This window comes from Felis catus, chromosome E1 (assembly GCF_018350175.1).
Source record: "Felis catus isolate Fca126 chromosome E1, F.catus_Fca126_mat1.0, whole genome shotgun sequence".
NCBI lineage: Eukaryota > Metazoa > Chordata > Mammalia > Carnivora > Felidae > Felis > Felis catus.
In genome coordinates this window covers 14447350-14470211 of record NC_058381.1, presented here as the reverse complement: position 1 = coordinate 14470211, position 22862 = coordinate 14447350, and the positions used below count along the sequence as shown (strand labels likewise).

The 22862-nt window shown below is 39.7% G+C and overlaps 1 protein-coding gene across 3 annotated transcripts in view; it reads right to left on the bottom strand.

Moving 5' to 3' along the window:
* The window catches only part of METTL16 (methyltransferase 16, N6-methyladenosine), an 80810-nt gene that overhangs the window by 47030 nt on the left and 10918 nt on the right, over positions 1-22862 (bottom strand). For all 3 annotated transcript variants that reach the window (XM_003996410.6, XM_045044002.1, XM_019817345.3), the window contains one exon: positions 3730-3929. In XM_003996410.6, coding sequence (XP_003996459.1) covers positions 3730-3929 — 200 coding nt within the window. The remainder of the gene's footprint in view (positions 1-3729; positions 3930-22862) is intronic.

Below are 22862 nucleotides of genomic sequence, written 5' to 3'. Positions count from 1 at the left end.
CCATCAACCAATCTTCTGCCATGAACATAAAAGGGCAGAGCGTTAGCTAAACCCCTCATTTTTACATACTGCTTAGCTCATATGGGATGTTCAGAATTTTGAATGTTGAAAGAATGATGTATTTATCTATGAACATTCAACAAATTATTATCAGACACCTACTAGAAAGCTAGAAACTTTGTTAGGCCTTGGGATAGTACAGTAAGCAAAAAAAGTTAACAGGTTCTGCACTTTGCAACCTAGTGGCCAAGAAAGACATTATTCAGACAAGTCAAAGTGTGTTAAAAATTACAACAAATACCCTGAAGGAAGAAACATGGTTTTCTAAAGCTTATAATCAAGGAACTTGTCTCATGCTAGAAGGTCAGAGAAGGCTTTCTTGAGAAAATAAGGCTTGAGTTGACAACTACAGTATATATGAGATTCTAACAAGGTGACAATGGGGAAGTTCCAGGTAGAGGGAACAACATGTACATTCACGGTGCCTTATTAGAAGGACTAAAGACCAAAACTGTAGAAAATAAGGAAGAAAGCCACACTGGATGAGACTTAGAGAGGCCCAGAGAAGAGGGTAGGGAACAGACAATGGATGTTTTAACAGCCTAAGTCAGGATATTGGGTGTTTATCACAGAAGCAGTAAGAAGCCATTAAAGCCATAAAGATGTGACCAAGTATGTATGGATTTATACATACTTTCTGGAGAATGAAATGCAGAGGCAACAGAGTGGATGAGAAGAATAGTTAAAAAGTAATCTGTAGACCAGGGGACAGAACAGTGACTTGGACTGAGATGGCTGCAGCGGAAATGGAGAAAGTAGATAACTGAAGAAATATTTAAGAAACAAAACCAACAGGAAATGATAGACATTCTCAGTGAGAATGGAGAGACCTATCAAAGAATATCAAGGATGAAAGTGGATTGTGATCAGGAGACTATAGATGCTGGAGAGAATGTGGAGAAACGGGAACCCTCTTGCACTGTTGGTGGGAATGCAAATTGGTGCAGCCACTCTGGAAAACAGTGTGGAGGTTCCTCAAAAAATTAAAAATAGACCTACCCTATGACCCAGCAGTAGCACTGCTAGGAATTTACCCAAGGGATACAGGAGTACTGATGCATAGGGGCACTTGTACCCCAATGTTTATAGCAGCACTCTCAACAATAGCCAAATTATGAAAGAACCTAAACGTCCATCAACTGATGAATGGATAAAGAAATTGTGGTTTATATACACAACGGAGTACTACATGGCAATGAGAAAGAATGAAATATGGCCCTTTGTAGCAACGTGGATGGAACTGGAGAGTGTTATGCTAAGTGAAATAAGCCATACAGAGAAAGACAGATACCATATGTTTTCACTCTTATGTGGATCCTGAGAAACTTAACAGAAACCCATGGGGGAGGGGAAGGAAAAAACAAAAAAAGAGGTTAGAGTGGGAGAGAGCCAAAACATAAGAGACTCTTAAAAACTGAGAACAAACTGAGGGTTGATGGGGGGGTGGGAGGGAGGGGAAGGTGGGTGATGGGTATTGAGGAGGGCATCTTTTGGGGTGAGCACTGGGTGTTGTATGGAAACCAATTTGACAATAAATTAAAAAAAAAAAAAAAAAAGAAAGTGGATTGTGGTGGATCCACTGAAAATAAGGAATGAAGAAAAAGGACCAAGATGAGCAAGAAAAGACAATGAGTCTGGTCTTGGACATGGCAAAGTCTGAGATGTTCTTGAGAAATCTGTATTGCCGACATAAGAGACTACAGCTCAAGATAATCCAAACTGGCAGAATATATAAATTTGTGGGTTATTTGATTGGAGGTGGGAAAGTCACAGATGTGGGTGAAATTGCCCAGAATAGGATGCTCAATAGGAAAAGGGCTAAAGATTGAGCTCTAAGGATTCTCAACATCTAATGGCCACACAGAGGAAAGCAAGCCTAAAAGGGGAGAAGAGTGACTAGAAGGGAAAAAGGAAAACCAGAGGAAGCCCATGGAGGAACATGCATAAAGGAGAATGGAGGAGTCAATAAATGACCTAAAAAGGTCATGTATGAGGAGGACTGAAAATGTTCGCTGAAAATGCATACAAAAGTCAAAGTTAAAAAAAAAAGTCAAAGTTAAACATCTACTACTATCTAGAAAGTATGTTTCCTATTAACTATAGTTTGAAATAGGGCCACAGAGCTTTGTTCCCATAAAGGACTAGTAAAGGCCAAAGGATTAAAATTTATTCTTTATTTTTCTGGGGGTGTCTGGGTGGCTCAGTCAGTTAAGTGTCTGACTTTGGCTCAGATCATGATCTCACTGCTCAAACCCCACATCAAGCTCTGTGATGACAGCTTGGAGCCTGTAGCCTGCTTCAGATTCCGTCTCCCTCTCCCTCTCTCAAATATAAAGTAAAACATTAAAACAATTTTTTTTTCCTTTACTTTTTATCTGGGGAGGGGAGGGGCAGAGGGAGGAGAGAGACAGAATCTTAAGCAGGCTCCACTCCCAGCAGAGAGCCTGATGCAGGGCTCGATCTCACAACAATGAGATCTTGACCTGAGCTAAAATCAAAAGGACGCTTAACCAACAGAGCCATCCAGGCGCTATGAATTAAAAAAATTTCTTAACCCTATCAAATTAAAACATTGGCTATGATATGGCACCTGGGTAGCTCAGCCATTAAGCATCTAACTTTGGCTCAGGTCATGATCTCACAGTTTCCCAGTTTGAGTTCCACAACAGGTGAGCACAAGCCCCACTTCGGGTAAACCACAAGCCCCTCCCTGTTTGTTTGTTTGTTTCTCTCTCTCTCTCTCTCTCTCTCTCTCTCTCTCTCTGCCCCTTGCTCACTGGTGCCCCCCCCCCATAAAATAAAACATTGGCTATGATAAACATACAATACACTTATAATTACAAAACATACCCTGGCTTTATTTCCTTCTGTATTTCCACTTAATCTCCCAAATGAACAGATAGTCCTTTCCACTGTTACAAGTTTACAACTAAGAGAACATCTTAATTTAAATCGATGACTTTTTCCCTCTCTTTGATTTTGGACTAAATGTCCTCTATTAATAAAGAGATTCCTGGGGCACCTGGGTGGCTCAGTTCGGTTAAGCCTCCGCCTTTGGCTCAGGTCATGATCTCACGGTTTGTGGGTTCCAGCCCCGCATCGGGCTCTGTGCTGACAATTCAGAGCCTGAAGCCTGCTTCAGATTCTGTGTCTCCCTCTCTCTCTGCCCCTTCACTGCTCTTGCGCGCGCTCTCTCTCTCTCTCTCTCTCTCTCAGAAATAAAATACTAAAAAAAAAAGAGAGAGAGATTCCTTAAAGTATTCAGCCCACATGATCTTTTATTAAATGGCTATCACACAGTATCCCAATATGGGGACTACTGCATTAACACCAAATAATTCAGAGTATAAATAATGCCCCAAAGACACAGACATCAATATGGTAATCTGAAAAGGTAAGAAAACAAGAGCCTCACTTGCGTTCTGCACTGTTATACCCCTGCTCCCTGTTTGGTGCTGAAAATCCCTTCTCAAGAGAAATAAATGGCAGAAAAGCCCAAGTGTAGCAAAAAAAAAAAAAAAAAACAACAACAACAAAAAACAGTAATATCTGTAGCCAGCTTCTTTCACACACAAATACCCAGAAGAGAAGTTTACAAAGAAACGGACATTGCAAAATTTATGAAACTTATGTTCAGCTAAAAAAGAATTTAAAACCACATATACATACCTATGTCAATTCCTCTTCGGAGAGTACTTTTGTCAGAGTCCTGATGACCAATCAGATCTTCTACCCAATGAATGTAGTTGAGTCTCAAGGGAACTGTAGGAATCAGTCTTTCCAATGGAATATCAATGGAAAGTCCAAAATCTTCCTTTAGAAGAGTACAAGTCAGAGCTCTGACTGCTTCGGGGTCTTTAAAATTAAGACTGAGGAGTGGAGAAAAAGAAACAAAACTGATTAGTAAGATTTACTATGCTATACAAGTTCTATGTCAGCCACACAATACCAAACACCCATTTGAATTTTCTAGATCACACATAAATAACTATGTGGAACATTCACAGTGGCATACATATATGGGTGTTTAATACAATTACAGTTTATGAAAGGCAGTATAAATTTCCACCAAAAGCATTGCATTTTCATACAAGGAGCATAGAGGACAAGAGTGCCTCTGTTCCAATTCCTGCCTGATTATCTCCTTACTTAGTTATGTGACTTTGGACAAATTATCTCACCTCCATGAGACTGTTTCCTCAGCTATGGGGATAACAGCATCTATATCATAGTTTTGCTGTGAGATAAACTGAGAAAAGTAGTTAGCATCATGCCTAGTACATAGTAACTATTTTACAAACCCTAGCCTGTTTTTACTATTATTATTAACATCATTTGACATTAGCACTTTTTGAAAATCATGTTTAAAAGCAAAAAGCAATATAAAATGCTTGATAATGAAAACAGGATTAGAGGGGCACCTGGGTGCCTCCGTCAAATAAGCATCCAACTCTTGATTTCAGCTCAGGTCATAATACCAGGGTGGTGGGACTGAGCCCAGCGTCAGGCTTCTTGCTGAGCATGGAGCCTGCTTGGGATTCTCCCTCCCTTCCTCCCTCCCTCTCTCTCTCTCCCCCCCGCCTCCTTTCTCTAATAAAAAAATACAAAATCTAAGAGTCGTTCCAGGTAAAATTTTAAGGGTTTATGAAGCATACTATGAATTAAGTACAATAGTACTCAAATATTTGTAGAGCAAATTATAGAGACATGAACAATCACGACAATTATTGAAGACACAGAATAACCAAGCAACAGTAAACATTTCCATTATCTTCCAGTCTGACACCTAACAAATTCTTTATTCTGCTCTGTGATACTAAGCATACAGTAACACTATTGAACATATATTGAGGAATATACAATCAGCGGTTAAAGATGATATGATCTACCTTTAAAAAAACTGTTCAGGGGCGCCTGGGTGGCTCAGTCGGTTGAGCATCTGACTTCGGCTCAGGTCACGATCTCACAGTTTGTGAGTTCGAGCCCCGCGTCAGGCTCTGTGCCGACAGCTCAGAGCCTGGAGCCTGCTTCAGATTCTGTGTCTCCCTCTCTCTGTGACCCTCCCCCGTTCATGCTCTGTCTCTCTCTGTCTCAAAAAACTAAATAAACATTAAAAAAAAAAAATTAAAAAAAAAAAAAACTGTTCAGAGAGGCACCTGGGTGGCTCTGTCCATTAAGCGTCCAACTCTTGATTTCAGCTCAGGTCATGACCCCAGAGCTGTATAATGGAATCCCAAGCAGGCTCCATGCTGTCAGCACAGAGCCCCACTTGGGATTCTGTCTCTCCCTGTCCCTCTGCCCTCCTCTGCTTGCTTGCTCTCACTCTCTCAAAATAAACAAACCAAAAACAAACAAACTGTTAAAAAAACACAACTTTAGTTTTTTTTTTTTAAGTTTATTTATTTATTTTGAGAGAGAGAGTGAGCACACAGGGTAGGGGCAGAGAGGAGGAGACTTCCCAGCAGGTTCTGTGCTGACACTGCAGGGCCTGACACAGGGCCTGAACTCAAGAACCACAAGATCATGACCTGAGCCGAAATCAAGAGTCAGATGCTTAACCAACTGAGCCACCAGACACCCCAAACACAATTTTAATAGTAAAAGAATTTACAAAGAGTGATGATGGGCAGGATTAGATTTTAGGAATACAGGTCTGTTTATCTATACAAAAACTGCACAATATACTTGAATATAACTATTTCTTATACCTTTAAGAATGCTTTGGGGGGCGGGTGGGGGGAAACACCTGGGTGGCTCAATCGGTTAAGTGTCTGACTTCGACTCAGGTCATGATCTCACGCCCCGTAAATTCGAGCCCCACGTCGGGCTCTGCGCTGACAGCTCAGAGCCTGCAGACTGCTTTGGATTCTGTGTCTCCCTCTCTCTCTGTCCCTCCCCTGCTCAAGCTCTGTCTCTCTCTCTCTCTCAAAAATAAAGATTAATTAAAAAAAATGTTTTAGCGTACTAGTTTGTAGGGAAAAAATGAGATTAAGAACAAAGCTTTCACTGAGAGTGTAAACTGGTGCAGCCACTATGGAAAACAGTAATGGTGGTGCCTCAAAAGATTAAAAATAGAACTACTGAAAGGGAGACACAAAGAGATAAACCAAGAAACAGACTCTTAACTAGAGAACAAACTGATGGTTACCAGAGGGGAGGGGTGAAATAGGTGATAGGGATTAAGGAATGCACTTGACATGATGTGCTCTGAATAGGTATAGAATTGTTGAATCACTATTATAGTACACCTGAAACTAATATAACATTGTATGTTAACTACACAGGAATTAAAAAAAAATACAACTACCATATGGTCTAGCAATTCCACTTGAGTATTTATTCAAAGAAAATGAAAACATTAACTCAAAAGAGATATATGCATCCCTATGTTCACAACAGCATTATTTACAATAGTTAAAACATGGAAATAATCTAAGGGTCCATGAATGGATAAATGGCTAAAAAAAATGTGAAATCTCACACACACACGCACGCACCCAGAAGAATATTACTCAGCCATAAAAATGAAAAAAACCTGGGGCACCTGGGTGGATCAGTCAGTTAAGCATCTGACTTTGGCTCAGGTCGTGATCTCACAGTTCACTGGGTTCCAGCCCTGCACCGGGCTGTCTGCTGTCAGCACAGAGTCCGCTTCAAATCCTCGGTCTCCCTCTCTCTCTGCCCCTCCTGACTCACGTTGGCTCTTGCTATCTCTCCAAAATAAATAAACATGCTCAACATCACTTATCATCAGGGAAATACAAATCAAAACCACAATGAGATACCACCTTACACCTGTCAGAATGGCTCACATTAACAACTCAAGCAACAATAGACGTTGTCAGGGAAGTGGAGAAAGAGGATCTCTCTGGCATTGCTGGTGGGAATGCAAATTGGGGCAGCCACTCTGGAAAACAGTATGCAGGTTCCTCAAAAAATTAAAAACAGAACTACCCTACAACCCAGCAATTGCACTATTAGGCATTTATCCACAGGATACAGGTGTGCTGTTTTCGAAGGGGCACATGCACTCCAATGTTTATAGCAGCACTATCAATGATAGTCGAAGTATGGAAGGAGCCCAAATGTCCATTGACTGATGAATGGATAAAGAAGATGTGGTATACATATACGATGGAGTATTACTTGGCAATCAAAAATAATGAAATCTTGCCATCTGCAACTACGTAGATGGAACTGGAGGTATTATGCTAAGTGAAATTAGTCAGAGAAAGACAAAAATCATATGACTTCACTCATATGAGGATTTTAAGAGACAAAACAGATGAACATAAGGGAAGGGAAACAAAAGTAATATAAAAACAGGGAGGGGGACAAAACAGAAGAGACTCATAAATATGGAGAACAAACTGAGGGTTACAGGAGGGGTTGTGGGAGGAGGGATGGGCTAAATGGGTAAGGGGCACTAAGGAATCTACTCCTGAAATAATTGTTGCACTATACACTAATTTGGATGTAAATTAAAAAAATAAATAAATAAAACAAGTTATAAGGAAAAAATTTTTTAAACATGTTACATTGACTTTGGGACCTGGTGGGAAAGAGCAGTACCTGTTTGTGAAAGCTGAAAGAATCAGGAAAGTGGTATCAGAGTCCAGAATAAAGGAAATATTGTTATGTAAAAAAGAATAAATAAATAAATAATAAAATATTCTTAGAAATAAAAAAAAATTAAAATAAACATTTAAAAAAAAGAAAATAAAAACCTGCCATTTGTAACAACAGTGAAGGGGTGAAAGGGGCCAAAATGTATACATTTTCAGTTATAAAATGAAGTTATGGAGATGTAATGTACAGCATGGTAGCTATAGTAAATAATACCATATTGCAAATTTTAAAGTTGCTAAGAGAATCTTAAAAGTTCTCATCACAAGATGGGGGCACCTGGGTGGCTCAGTCAAATAAGCATCCAACTCTGTTTCGGCTCAGGTCATGATCTCATGGCTTGTGAGTTCAAGCCCCATATCGGACTCCGTGCTGACAACGTGGAGCCTGCTGGAGATTCTCTTTCTCCCCCTCTCTCTCTGCCCCTCCTCGTCTCACTCACTCTCTCTGCCTTTCTCTCAAAAATAAGTAAACTTAAAAAAAAATTCTCATCACAAGAAAACAAATGTGACTATATGATGACAGATATTAAGCAGACTTAATGTGTTCATTAAAAAAAATTTAAGTTTACTTATTTGTTTGAAAGAGGAAGGAGGGTAGGGGCAGGGTGTGGGGGGAGAGAGAGAATTCCAAGCAGGCTCCCCACTGTCAGTGCAGAGCCCCATGCGGGGCTCAAACTCATACACCGCGAGATCATGACATGAGCCACAACCAAGGGTACGTTTAACTGAGCCACCCAGGCACTCCAATGTGTTCATTTTTAACATATACAAATATTGAATCATTAGATTATATACCTAAAATGGGTATATGTCAATTATACCTCAACTTAAAAAAATGGAAGTTTAATATAATCTAAAGAAGATGGCTATAGGGGAATCTCAAGAGATATAATCAGAACCTAGAAGCAATGAGCATAACTAGTGTTCCAGATCTTAGTTTCCAAATACCATTCCCACTAAAAGGAATCAAGAGTTCCTTAGTTGAATGGCTATTCCAGGTTTGAAGTAGGAGAAAGTATAAGATAAACCTAGAACATTTCGTTGTATCAGAAAATAGGACATACTCAAAGATGAGGAAAGTCACAAGGACGTGGGCCAGTTAAGGGGGCACCCACTGACCAAATCTGGGACAATCTGAATGAAGAATGCCATCAAGGGATTATATCCCCAGAGTAAGAGAAAAATATACATGAGTCTATACTTACACAAATAGATAAATAAATGGGGGAGAAAGGACAGCTTTTATTTACAATAGAATAATTACCAAATGTGTAGAATGAAGGAGTAGAAAATTATACTTGGCAATCACAATGCTAATGTTTCAATTAAGAATCATCAGTGGCTCCCTCTCTCTGCCTCTCCCCCACTCACATTCTGTCTCTCTCAAAAGTAAACATTAAAAAATTTTTTTTGAAGTGGGGAGAGGGGGGCTCAGAGCACTTGGGTGGCTCAGTCAGTTAGACGTCTGACTTCGGCTCAGGTCATGATCTCACCATTTGTGGGTTTGAGCCCTGCATCGGGCTCTGTGCTGACAGCTCAGAGCCTGGAGCCTGCTTCAGATTCTGTGACTCCCTCCCTCTCTATGCTCCTCCCCCACCCATGCTCTCTCTCAAAAAAATAACGTTAAAAAATTTTTTAAGAAGCTGGGGGGAGCGCTCAGGTCATGGTCTCACCATTCGTGTGTTCGAGCCCCACATCAGACTCTGTGCTGACAGCTCAGAGCCTAGAGCCTGCTTCAGATTCTGTCTCTCCCTTTCTCTACCGCTCCCCCAGTCAACTCTGCCTCTCTCTCTCTCAAAAATAAACATTAAAAAAATTTTTTTTAAATCATCAATGGATGCTAAAAATAGTACAAAGTTCAATGAGAAACAGAATATTTACATGGTCTCAAGGTACTTCCCCACAAATTATCAATTACAAAGGAGAAAACAGTAACTCTGTAATGAAGAAATCTGATGGATACCACCTTAAACAAGTGATCAAAGTTAACACCGCTAATCATGGATGGGACAAATTAACATCATAGGCTTCAGTGATGCATAAGAAGGACAAAACAGGACAAAGAAAACAAGACTTAAAAAAGCACACAAAAATGAAATGGAATTGAGGAATGAGATTGTGGGGATGATGATACAATACTGTCCACAACTAAAAACTAAAAACCACTGATTTATACAGTACAGAGGGGGAATTTTACAGTAGTTAACTATATCAGAATAAACAAATGAAATGAACAAGAAGTTAAAAAATTAGAAAAAAAAATACAGGAGAAGCAGATAACAGAGACCCCTCATACACTTAATTGGTCTTCCTGAATAAGAAAACCAAAGGAGGAAAACAAAGAAATTATTCAAAATAATCCCCTGCCCCCACAAGAAGATTCACTGAATCTTCAGTGAATTAGCAATTCAGAATTAGCAATACTAACCCATGTACCAAAAAAGTTACTAGACTTCAAGGATTAAAAGAAAAAAAATCGTTTTTACACCTTGGCAAAAACAGGGGGGGAAGAAGGGCAACAGGGTAAAAAGAAAAAAATGGCTTCAGGGAACACCTGGCTGGTACAGTTGGTGACACATGCGACTCTTGATCTCAGATTTCTTAAGTTTGAGCCCACAATGGACATAAAGATTACTAAAAAATAAAATCTTTAGGGGCACCTGGATGGCTCAGTTGGTTAAGAGTCCGACTCTTGGTTTTGGCTCAGGTCATGATCTCAAGGTTTGTGAGTTTTGAGTCCTGTGTCAGGCTTTTGTGCTACAGGTGTGGAGCCTGCTTGGGATTCTCTCTCTCCCTCTTTCTATGTATGCCCCTCCCACACTTGCACACATGTGTTCTCTCCCTCTTTCTCTCAAAATAAATAAATGAACTTAAAAAATTTATAAGTAGGGGCACCTGGGTGGCTCAGTCAGTTAAGTGTCCAACTCTTGGTTTCAGGTTGAGTTATGATCTTGCAGTTCATTACATTAAGCCCTGAGTCTGGCTCTGCACTGACACCACAGAGCCTGCTTGGGATTCTCTCTCTCCCTCTCTCCCTCCCTCCCCTCTCTCTCAAAAATAAATAGGGGCACCTGGGTGGCTCAGTCGCTTAAGCATCCAACTTCAGCTCTGGTCATGATCTTGCAGTTCACGAGTTTGAGCCCTACACTGGTCTCTCTGCTGTCAGTACAGAGCCTGCTTCAGATCCTTTATCTCCCTCTCTCTCTGCCCCTCCCTTGCTTGCACATTTTCTCTCTCTCAAAAATAATAAATATTTAAAACATAAAATAAAATCTTTTTTAAAAGTTTATTTACTTTGGGAGGATGATGAGAGCACAGAAGGAGCAGAAAGAGAGGGAGACAGAGAATCCCAAGCAGACCCCGATAGGGTCTCGAACTCACAAACCGCAAGATCATGACCTGAGCCAAAACCAAGAGTCAGATGCTTAAGTGACTGAGCCACCCAGATGCCCCAAAATAAAATCTTAAAAAAAAAAAAAAAAAAAAGACTGACTTCAGACTTCCACGCAACAGCACTATTTAATAGCAGAAAACAAAAGGACACAGACTACAAAGCCCTTAGAGGAAAAGAATGTTACCTAACAATTTTATACTCAGCAAAATTGTATTTCAAGTATAATGACAACAGATAAATGTTTTTAAGCACATAAGAACTCAAGGAACATAGGTTTCCACGATCCCTTTGTGAAAAAAAAAAAAAAATCCCTAATGGAAAAATTCAACAACCAACAGACAAACTATAGCAATAGACTAGCAGTGAGCAGTGAAGCTATTTTAACTGGAGAACTAAGATTAAAACACCTGTGAACTGTGGCCACACAACAGGACATGTACACACAATTAAAATTAAGGAGGGGAAAAGGAAGAGGTAATTAAGTACATTATTTCCTCAACGTGGGTCAGAAGATTTCATCCAAAACTGATAAAGTAGGTAGCAGAGATATAAGGTATACATTTAAGAATATAAACACTAGAAAAATTAAGAGAAACAATATAATCGAATAAAATCAAGTGGTAAAGAAAAGGGAGATGAAAGCCAAATCACACAGAGTAAAGGAAAAAAAAAAGCAACCAAAACAAAGCACAATATAAAATAAATGTAAATGGGTCAAATCTATTCTAAAACTCTCAGGTTAGATCACAAAGACAAAACCAAAAAACTATGCTGTAAACAAAGACTATGCCAAAACACAGTGATCCAGGGGCACATGGGTGTCTCAGTCGGTTAAGCATCTGACTTCGGCTCGGGTCATGATCTCAGTTCGCGAGTTCAAGCCACGCATCGGGCTCTGTGCTGCCAGCTCAGAACCTGGAGCCTGTTTAAGATTCTGTGTCTCCCTCTCTCTCTCTGCCCCTCCCCCACTTGCACTCTGTCTCTCAAAAATAAACATAAAAACAAACAAACAAACAAAAAACATAGTGATCCAAAGATTGAAAGTAAAAGTTTAACTGAAAGTAAAAGAGAAAACAGCAGGTATTACCTTACACTAGATCACCATCAATTTAGAAGAAGGATAAAAAGCACTGAATGAGAAACAGCAGTGACTGTGCAGGAACCGTCAAAAATACAAAATGCCACAGCAAAGTCAGGAGGATGGCTAATTTCTACCTCCTGTCCCCTGCCTTTTTAAAGTAAACTCTACTCCAACTTGGGGCTCAAACTGACAACCCCAAGATCAAAAGTCTGCATGCTTTGCTGACAGCCAGCCAAGCATCCCAAGCGGATAGTAATTTAAAAAATAATTACCCCTTCACATTTAGGTGGGGATTTTTGAGATTTTAAAGACCCGTTTCCACAAAACAGTGGAAGTAGAAATTTATTGTATAAATATATGCGAGCAAAAAAAGTGTCATTAAAATATATTACGTGTATTTAAAGGGGAATTAAGTATTAAGTCTATTCCTAGACATCTAAATAGATATATATTAGTTTTGTAATTTGTGGGGCCGATAAAAGAGAATCTATAAGCAAGCGATGATGAACACATTTCTGCTTCACTCAATCACACAACATTAACACACACACACACACACACACACACACACACACACACACACACACACAATGGGGGTTCTGGGCTGGCTCAGATGGTAGACTCTTGATCTCAAGGTTGTGAGTTCAAGCCCTAAACTGGGTGCAGAGATACAGAGATTACTAAGAAAATAAATTAATTCGTTAAAAAAGAACTTTCCTTACCTTTGTATTTCTTCAAATAAAAGCAGTACAATCTGATTCAACAAGATAAATGATGTAGCATAAAAAAGGGGGTTTTAAATCTATAAAAACTTTACTTTTAATTCTAAAAAGAATATTGGATTTTACTCCTGTGAAACCCATCAAGTGTGTGAAAAGATGGGCCAACTCCATTTCCCTCAGTAACAGAGAATGGGAATCGAATTTTTACACGTGGGTGGGGTGCCTGCGTGGCTCAGTCAATTAAGCATCTGACTTTGGCTTAGATCATGATCTCACAGTTTGTGGGTTTGAGCCCCATGTTGGGCTCTGTGCTGGCAGCTCAGAGCCTGGAGCTTGCTTTGGATTCTGTGTCTACCTCTCTGTCCCTTCCCTGCTCATGCTGTCTCTCTCTCTCTCAAAATACACATGGAAAGACGTTCACATCTGAGTACCAGACTAAGGCATTCAAATGAATTCATATTCTTTATTCTATCAAGCTTCACTGCTAAACACACAAACAGAATTATATCCCAATATAATATCTATGTTCAAAGCCTAAAAATCTGAAATGTAAAATTTCCAATTTTTCTATCAAAGAAACTTAATAGCCCAGATACCTTGTAAATAAACTTGGAACGGGGGCACCTGGGTGGCTCAGTCGGTTAAGTGTCCGACTTTGGCTCAGGTCATGATCTCGTGGTTTGTGAGTTTGAGTCCTGCATCGGGCTCTGTGCTGACAGCTCAAAGCATGGAGCCTGCTTCGGATTCTGTGCCTCCCTCTCTCTGCCCTGCACTCACTCACTCACTCACTCCCTCTCTCTCAAAAGTAAACATTAAAAAAAAAAAAAAAATTAAAAAAAAAATAAACTTGGAACAGTATTACCTTGAACAGCGTTAACAGAAGTGAAGTACATCCTGACACAGTTACTACCCTACAACTTCTGAGTGTTACTTTGCACTGGCACTTTAAATAAAATTATGAAAATCAGGGATTGCAAACTCAAATACTTACAAGGTGCTACTCAAAATGCCAGTCCCTAACAAGATATGGAGCTTGTGCATGCCTGTAAATCAGTATACTGAAGAAAGTCATTCAACCAAAGAAATGTCTGCTAAACAGACATGTAGCATAAGGTGCTTATCTCTGTTTGTAGCTTATCTCTGTTTGTGGCAAATAGTTTGTGGCTGAGCAGCTAGTTCAATAACCACACTTTTAGTAGCATTACACCAGATGACACAAAAAGCCAATTCAAAGGGTATGATTACCATGTAGTTCCAGATAATTAATGTCAAGTTTGTCAGTCCAGTTTTGCCAGATCTCTAAAATTTTCAAAGGAAACCAACAACCCATACTTTTATATGAAATTTTCCTGATTCTTAAAATCTATGTGGGCAAGAAACAACTGCAAGCCTTACAAAACTCACAAGCTGACAGGTTGCACCCCATACTGTAAACAGTGGAATTATAAAAAAAAGCTGAAATACTTGGTTACCTTATACTTTTAATGTTTTTTGTTTTTTCATTTTTTGTTTTGAGAGAGAGGAAGAGAGTACAAGTGGGAGAAGGACAGAGAATCTGCACTGACAGCAGCAAGCCTGATGTGGGGCCTGAACCCATGAACCGCGAGATCATGACCCGAGTTGAAGTCGGATGCTCAACTGACTGAACCATCCAGGCACCCCCACCTTATACTTTTAAAGATGAAGTATAAAAATGTTTCACTCTCTGGGTGGCTAAGTTGGTTCAGTGTCCAGCTCTTGATTTCCGCTCAGGTCATGGTCTTGCACTTCATGAGATCAAGCCCCACGTCAGGCTCTGCGCTGATGGTGCAGTGCAGAGCCTGCTTGGGATTCTCTCTGCCCCCTCCCCTGCTCGCTCGCTCTCTGTCTCTCAAAATAAATAAACATTAAAAAAAAAGTTTCACTCTCAGGGTGCCTGACTACCCCAGTCAGTGAGGCGTGGGACTCTCAATCTCAGGGATGTGAATTTGACCCACACGTTGGGTTTAAAGATTACTTAAAATCTTCAAAAAAAAAGTTTCACTTTCTTTGAACACTACTTTGCTCAGCTAACTTATACGAAATAGGTTAGAATTTTTAAGAAGTTGTGACAGTGGGGATTCATTCCTTTATTCATTCAACAGATATTTATCATGTATCAACTATGTAGTAGGCATTGTACAAAATGCCAGAGACTTGCAAATACAGACATGATCTCTCCCTTCATGAAGGTGATAGTGTGGTAAAGGGTAAGTATTCATCCAAGAAGCACCCAAACACATGTAAAATTGTCACTGTGACAAATGCTGTAAAAGATAGGTACAAGGTGCTGAGGAACCTGTGTAATTAGTGGAACCTTAGAAAGGTCAGAAAAGTCCACCAGAGAACTTCTAGAACTGATTCATGAATTCGGCAAAGTTGCAGGATATAAAATCAATGCACAGAAATTGGTTGCATTCCTACAAACCAACAATGAAGCAACAGAAAGAGAAATCAAGGAATCGATCCCATTTACAATTGAACCAAAAACCATAAAATACCTAGGAATAAATCTAACCAAAGAGGTGAAAAATCTATACACTGAAAACTATAGAAAGCTTATGAAAGAAATTGAAGAAGACACAAAAAAATGGAAAAATATTCCAGGCTCCTGGATAGGAAGAACAAATATTGTTGAAATGTCAATACTACCCAAAGCAGTCTACATATTCAATGCAATCCCTATCAAAATAACACCAGCATTCTTCACAGAGCTAGAACAAACAATCCTAAAATTTGTATGCAACCAGAAAAGACCCCGAATAGCCAAAACAATCTTGAAAAAGAAAACCAATGCAGGAGGCATCACAATCCCGGACTTCAAACTGTATTACAAAGCTGTAATCATCAAGCAGTATGGTACTGGCACAAGAACAGACACTCCAATCAATGGAACAGAACAGAGAACCCAGAAATGGACCCACAAACATATGGCCAACTAATCTTTGACAAAGCAGGAAAGAATATCCAATGGAATAAAGACAGTCTCTTCAGCAAGCGGTGCTGGGAAAACTGGACAGCAACATGCAAAAGAATGAACCTGAACCACTTCTTACACCATACACAAAAATAAACTTTTTGGATGGAAGACCTAAATTTAAGACAGGAAGCCATCAAAATCCTCGAGGAGAAAGCAGGCAAAAACCACTTTGACCTTGGCCGCAGCAACTTCTTACTCAACATGTCTCCAGAGGCGAGGGAAACAAAAGCAAAAATGGACTACTGGGACCTCATCAAAATAAAAAGCTTCTTTCTGAATTCATGGGGCATTCCAGATACTGAGACAGCCACGGTGTCTAGAATGGGGAGGGCAAGGTAAGCATGTATAGTTTCAGATGAGGCTAAACAGGAAGATAGGAACCAGATTATGCAGGGCCTTATAATTAGGGCAACAATATCATTTTATCATCTAATCTGGGACTCTACTGAAAGCAACACTAAAACCTATTCATCACACCAAGAAAATTATAATCTATGCTAAGGACTTACATCTGGTATGAAACACAGACAGACCAAAGTGGAAGCAGAGACACCAGTTAGAAAGTGATTCCTTTATCTGACTTAAGAGGCTGGAAAAAGGTGGCAGTGGCAAAGCTTGGGGGAAAATGAAAAGAATGAAGATATTTTCAGAAGGGGAAACTTAACAAGATTTGGTGACGGACAAGTACTCATAGATGTCCTCTCAGGTTCTGGCTTGTTAACAGGACAGACAGTGCTGTTCTCTAAAACTGTGAACTCTGACAGAGAATGACTTTTAGGAGAAATATCATAAATCTGAGCTGAATCTGAGACATCTAAGCAGAGATAGTGAGTAAGCAGTGATCTCCAGGAACAGAGCCCAGAAAATTGGTCTGGGGAAACAAAAGAATAAGTGAAATGCACACAAACAAGTGAGAGATGAGTGATGAGAATTCTTAAGGGGAAAATACAAAATCAGAAGCAAAGAGAACCCTGCATTAAGCCTTGAAGTCCCCTTTAATGGTTGTAGATATAATCATTACAAAGGAAGCCTTGCAAGGATACAGAAAGGGTGGAATAAAGTGTGGTGCCCAGGAAGCCAAGGAAAGAGGGTGTCCATGAAGGACAGCATGGGCGGAGTAACCTGCTTCTCAGAAGTCAACTGAAAACCAAAACTGCATTTAATGACAACAGATCAATGGAGACCTTTTCAAGAGTTGCTTTGATAGTGGTGGAATCAGAAACCACCATAGAACAAGCTGAAGGTTAAGTATAGTGTGGAAAAAATGAAGACTGTAAAATCAGGCAATTCTTCAAGAAGGTGAGTTGTGCAAAAGACAAGTGAGTTGTGCAAGGGAGAAGTGAGATAGGGCAGTGGAAGTGAGAGGGTTGATGGAGAGATTTTATTAATAATTTTTAAATTAAAGATTTAAACATGTTTAAAAGTCAATGGAAAGTCACAAAGACCACATATTATGATCCCATTTATATGAAATGTCCAAAACATGCAAATATGTAGAGAAAGAAAGGAGATTAGTGGTTGCCAAGGGCTGAAGAGAGAGAGGAGTTGGGAGTGACTGCTGAATAGGTTTATTTCGGGGGTGACCAAAATGTTCTGGAATTAGTGGTGATGCTTGCACAACCCTGCGAACATACTAAGAAGAACACAACCATACATTTTAAAATGATTTTATAGTATGTGAATGATATCTCAAATTTCCAAAAAGTTAAAGAGAAGAAGCTAGGTGACAGAGAGAGATTAAGTCATTAGGAAAAGGAAAACCAGACTAAGGTTCCTGGGATGAGAGGAGAGTATGGGATCCAAAGGACAGCTCTGATTAGAATATAGTAATAATAATAGTAATAGAATCATGAATAACAACATTTGTCCAACAAAACCAAAAGCAGACCCATGGTCTTTTGCTGTGTTTTCCACCAATTCACAGTTATCCACAACTGATTTAATTTTTTTATTTTAACATCTCATGGGTCAAATAAGCAATTAGACAGTAACATAAAAAAATAAAGATCCTGAAACAGTGGAAATGACCATTACTGACAACCTTAGGCTAACCAAAGAACCCAAATCCTACTTGCAAAATGTTAAGAAACTACCCTGATCAAATTGACCTCTCTTTTTTTTTTTATTAAATGTTTATTCATTTTTGAGAGAGAGCGTGAATGGGGCAAGGGCAGAGAGCATGGGGGACAAAGGCTCTAAAGCAGGCTCTGTGTGACAGACAGGAGACAGCCCGATATGGGGCTCAAACTCACAAACTGTGAGATCATGACCTGAGCTGAAGTCAGACACTCACGCTCAAACCACTGAGTCACCCAGGCGCCCCTCATATTGATCTCTTAAATGCAGATCTCTGTGCTAGCCAAGAAGCAGATGACAGGAAAGAAAAATCCAGTCATCCAAACACCTCTCTGGCCTTCCAAGTACCGTTAAAAGTATTGCAATTTTCTAAGCAAACCCCAGTGACTTACCCTAAATTCACTTAAAGGAAAAAAAAAAAAAGCTTTTAAAAAATTCAGTAGTAAGGGGCACCTGGGTAGCTCAGTTGGTTCAGCGTCCAACTCTTCGTACCAGCTCAGGTCATGATCTCACAGTTCGAGAGATGGAGCCCTGCATCAAGCTCTGTGCTGACAGCATGAAGCCTGCTTGGGATTCTCTCCCTCTCTCTCTGCCCCTCCCCCACCCTTTCTCTCAAAATAAATAAACTTAAAAAAAGTCAGTAGTAAGAGACCCTTAAATAAATTTGTTTTGTATAACAGAATTTAGGAACAATCTAAAAGTAATCATTAAGGAGTTGGATGAATAAACTATAAGACCTCCACACAAGAGAATACTCTGTAGTCATTAAAGAAGAATGGGCTGTGCTTTTATGAAGAGGGTTCCTTGATATATTTAAAAAAAAAAACAAAAACACAACTTTGAATAAAATCACATATGTACATTATGACTGCATTCTTGTATAAAAGACAAAAACCAAACAAAAAAGATCCCATGTATGTATATGCATAGAAAACTCTGGAAGTGTAAAAGCCACTCCTGGATGTGGAAATGGTGGGTGGGGTGAATAGGGTAGATACACACCTTCATTCTCTTCATTATTTTTCTTTTATCTGAATACGTTTTACATAAAATAATTTTCACAGCAGTGTTAGAATTCTAACTATATGCAAAATGCTTATAATGTCAAGTGGGGGTAAAAAAAAAAAGTCCTATTATTGTATCTATCAAAATTACAATCACAAAAAATACTATGTATGTATAAGGACAAAGACTTAGAAAGACACAAAGTACTTACATCTTCTGGGGGTGTAAAAACTGTGACTTTTTATTTTATGTTTGCAACATTACCATCATAAATGTAGTTACGAAGGATATATTTCTATAATTTTCCATTAAGCGTTCTATAATGTCTGTATAATTAAAAACAAAAACAAAAACCAGGGGTGCCTGGGTAGCTGAGCAGGTTGAGCGTCTGACTTCAGCTCAGGTCTTGATTTCACAGCTCGTGAGTTCTAGCCCTGCATCAGGCTCTGTGCTGACAGCTCAGGGCCTGGAGACTGCTTTGGATTCTGTGTCTCTGTCTCTCTCTGCCCCTCTGCTGCTCGCTTGCTCACTCTTTCTGTCACACACACAAACATTAAAAAAATTTTCTCTAACAAATAAAATAATAAAAAACAAAATCCTCTTTTCAAAAAAGGAAAACAGGCCCATGGTTTCAGAATACTTTTCCATGAAAGAGGGACAATTCTGTTGGAAACCAAACTAGGATTATTTCCCACGGTGACAGCAATCACAAAAGACAGTACTACAGCTGAAGCATTAATTACATAGCTTTATAAAACACTTGGAGCAAGGGAAACAGCATTATAATTAATGTTTTCTTAGTGCCTTCAAACAGAGTTGTTATTTATATCAACAATTCTTGTTATTAAAAAATATACATATATTCACCTTGATGGACTAGAGTATATAATTTATTAATAAGAAATTACATCCTAATCACCAAAATGTACAAGATATCAAGCAGAGGTTATTCTAATTAAAGAAACGGAAAAAAACAACAAAGAGCTGACTCTTACACTTTGTTAGCAAGACAAGTGTTCATTCTCTTACCTCTAAGAAAACACAGACACTACTCTGAGGGTTAGAAATCCTTTTGTAGGACAAAGTCTAGTCATTCAGCTTTACTGGTTAAATATCTAGGTCACTGTAGCACCCTGGGACATTAAAAATTCCTGAACACAGGCAAGATCTTTTTTCATTCTCGTTTCTGAGATCACAAGAAATAAAATTAGCTCTCACGTGGAAATTAGTAATTTATTCGATCAGTCTTTGTTGTTTAACACATCCAGCTTCACAAAATAGCCTATTGTCAACAAGTCCATGTCCGATTTTCCCAGAATAACTCCTGCTCTGCTACTAATGAATACAATATTACCATTATAGATGGAGTTTGGAAGGATACATTCTGTGACCAATGGTTGAAATAACAATCATTCTAACACTGTAGGACTGAACCTCATGTAACAACAAAGGCTAAAGCCTCCCAACCTAATTTTCTGACTTGGTTTCTATTCATTAGATCTTCACCAAGAGGTTAAATATGTACTGTTATAAAGTATGACAAAACCCTTCAATGCTGGCTCTTTGGCTTAAAAACAAATCAGTTAAGTGTCACACTCTAACCAAACTCAACTGACAGGGCTCAACTCAGTTGCATATCCCCAAGGGGCTGGTTATTGTGAAAAAGTACAAACTAAAATCTAATTGCAAAGGTCAGACATGATTACAACAAGGCGGTGATGGATGCAGAGAAGAAAAATAGAAAGGGAGATTACACTAGAAATCCTCGTCACCTTATCAATTACACCAAGCGTAACAAAAATAAGGGTACCTATCATTTGCTAAGTGTTTATAATGTGTCACTTCACATGCATTATCACTAACCCTTATGACAAATACCAAAATATGTCTTTTTATCCCTGTGTTCTTTAGATGAGGAAATTCAGTCTCAGTGAAGTTAATTATCTAAAACCTCCAGAGCTGCTAAGTGGCACCTCAAGACCAGTCCTTAGAGTGACTGACTCAGAAATACCCCCTCTCCATACCACACACACCCTGCTTAAGAGATGAGCAAAAATATGGGGTGCCTCACTGGCTCAGTCAGTAGACCTTGCAAATTTTGATCTCAGGGTCATGAGTTTGAGCTCTTCGTGGGGTGTAGAGATTACTTGAATATATAAAACTTAAAAAAAAAAAAACATGCATTCACGTTTATAGGTTAAAAATTCAAAACAAAAGGGCACTTGGGTGCCTCAGTTGGCTGAGTGTCCGACTTCGGCTCAGGTCATGATCTCACAGTTCGTTGAGTTCGAGCCCCACATTGGGCTCACCGCTGTCAGTGCAGAGCCTGCTTTTCTGATCATCTGTCCCTCTCTCTCTCTACCCCTCCCCCGTTTGTGCTCTCTCAAAAATAAATAAAAATATTTTTTTAAAAGTTCAAAACAGGGGGGCGCCTGGGTGGCGCAGTAGGTTAAGCGTCCGACTTCAGCCAGGTCACGATCTCGCGGTCCGGGAGTTCAAGCCCCGCGTCGGGCTCTGTGCTGATGATGGCTCAGAGCCTGGAGCCTGTTTCCGATTCTGTGTCTCCCTCTCTCTCTGCCCCTCCCCCGTTCATGCTCTGTCTCTCTCTGTCCCAAAAATAAATAAACGTTGAAAAAAAAAAATTAAAAAAAAAAAAAAGTTCAAAACAGGGGCGCCTGGGTGGCTCAGTCAGTTGAGTGTCCAACTTCAGCTCAGCTCATGATCTCTCGATTTGAGAGTTCAAGCCCCGTGTCGGGCTCTGTGCTGACAGCTCAGAGCCTGGAGCCTGCTTCAGATTCTGTGTCTCCCCCATTCTCTGCCCCTCCCCTGCTCATGCTCTGTCTCCCTCTGTCTCTCAATAATGAATAAGTGTTAAAAAAATTTTTTTTAATAAAAAAATTTTTTAAAGTTCAAAACATATAATTAAATCAAATTTATTGAATGTATTGTTTAGACTTCCTATCAGCAGTACTTAATGGTTTTTGGGTCAATGACCCTTTTTAAAAGTGAAGTTCTAGGGGCGCCTGGGTGGCGCAGTTGGTTAAGCGTCCGACTTCAGCCAGGTCACGATCTCGCGGTCCGTGAGTTCGAGCCCCGCGTCAGGCTCTGGGCTGATGGCTCAGAGCCTGGAGCCTGTTTCTGATTCTGTGTCTCCCTCTCTCTTTGCCCCTTCCCCGTTCATGCTCTATCTCTCTCTGTTCCAAAAATAAATAAACGTTGAAAAAAAAAGTGAAGTTCTAAATTACAGGTCAAAGTTTTGAACCCTATCTCCTCAAGAAAAAAAATATACCTTTTTTTGTTTGTTTGTTTTTTAAAGTAAGCTCTACGGCCAGCATGGGACTTCCACTCATGACCCTAAGATCAATAGCCTAGAGACTGAGCCAGCCAGACGTGCCTCCAACTCAAGTATTTTTATCTAATTGTTTTCAAGGCATTTGTGAATCCTCTGAAAGTCCCTAAGGTTATTTCCCTGTTTACTTTTGTCTACTTGGTTAGAAATACAAGGAAAAGTGTCTCCAAATTATGTTAAACATTTTTTAATTTTTTTAGAGAGCGCTCTCACAGCTCACAAGTAGGGGGGGAGGGAGAGCGAGAAAGGGAGAGAGGGAGGGGGAGAGAGAGAGAATGAATCTCAAGCAGGATCCTTGCGCAGCATGGAGCTCAATTTGGGGCTCAGTCCCACGACGCTGGGATCATGCCCTGAGCTGAAATCGAGTTGGATGCTCAACTGACAGTCACCCAGGTGCCCCATGTTAAACACTTATTAAAAGATATTTGTTATATTTTTCAAAATGCTGAAGCCTTCGTTTTTTATTTTTGAGAAAGAGAGAGAGAGAGAGAGAGAGAGAGAGAGAGAGAGAGAGAGAATGAGTGGGGGAAGAGCAGACTCGAACCCACA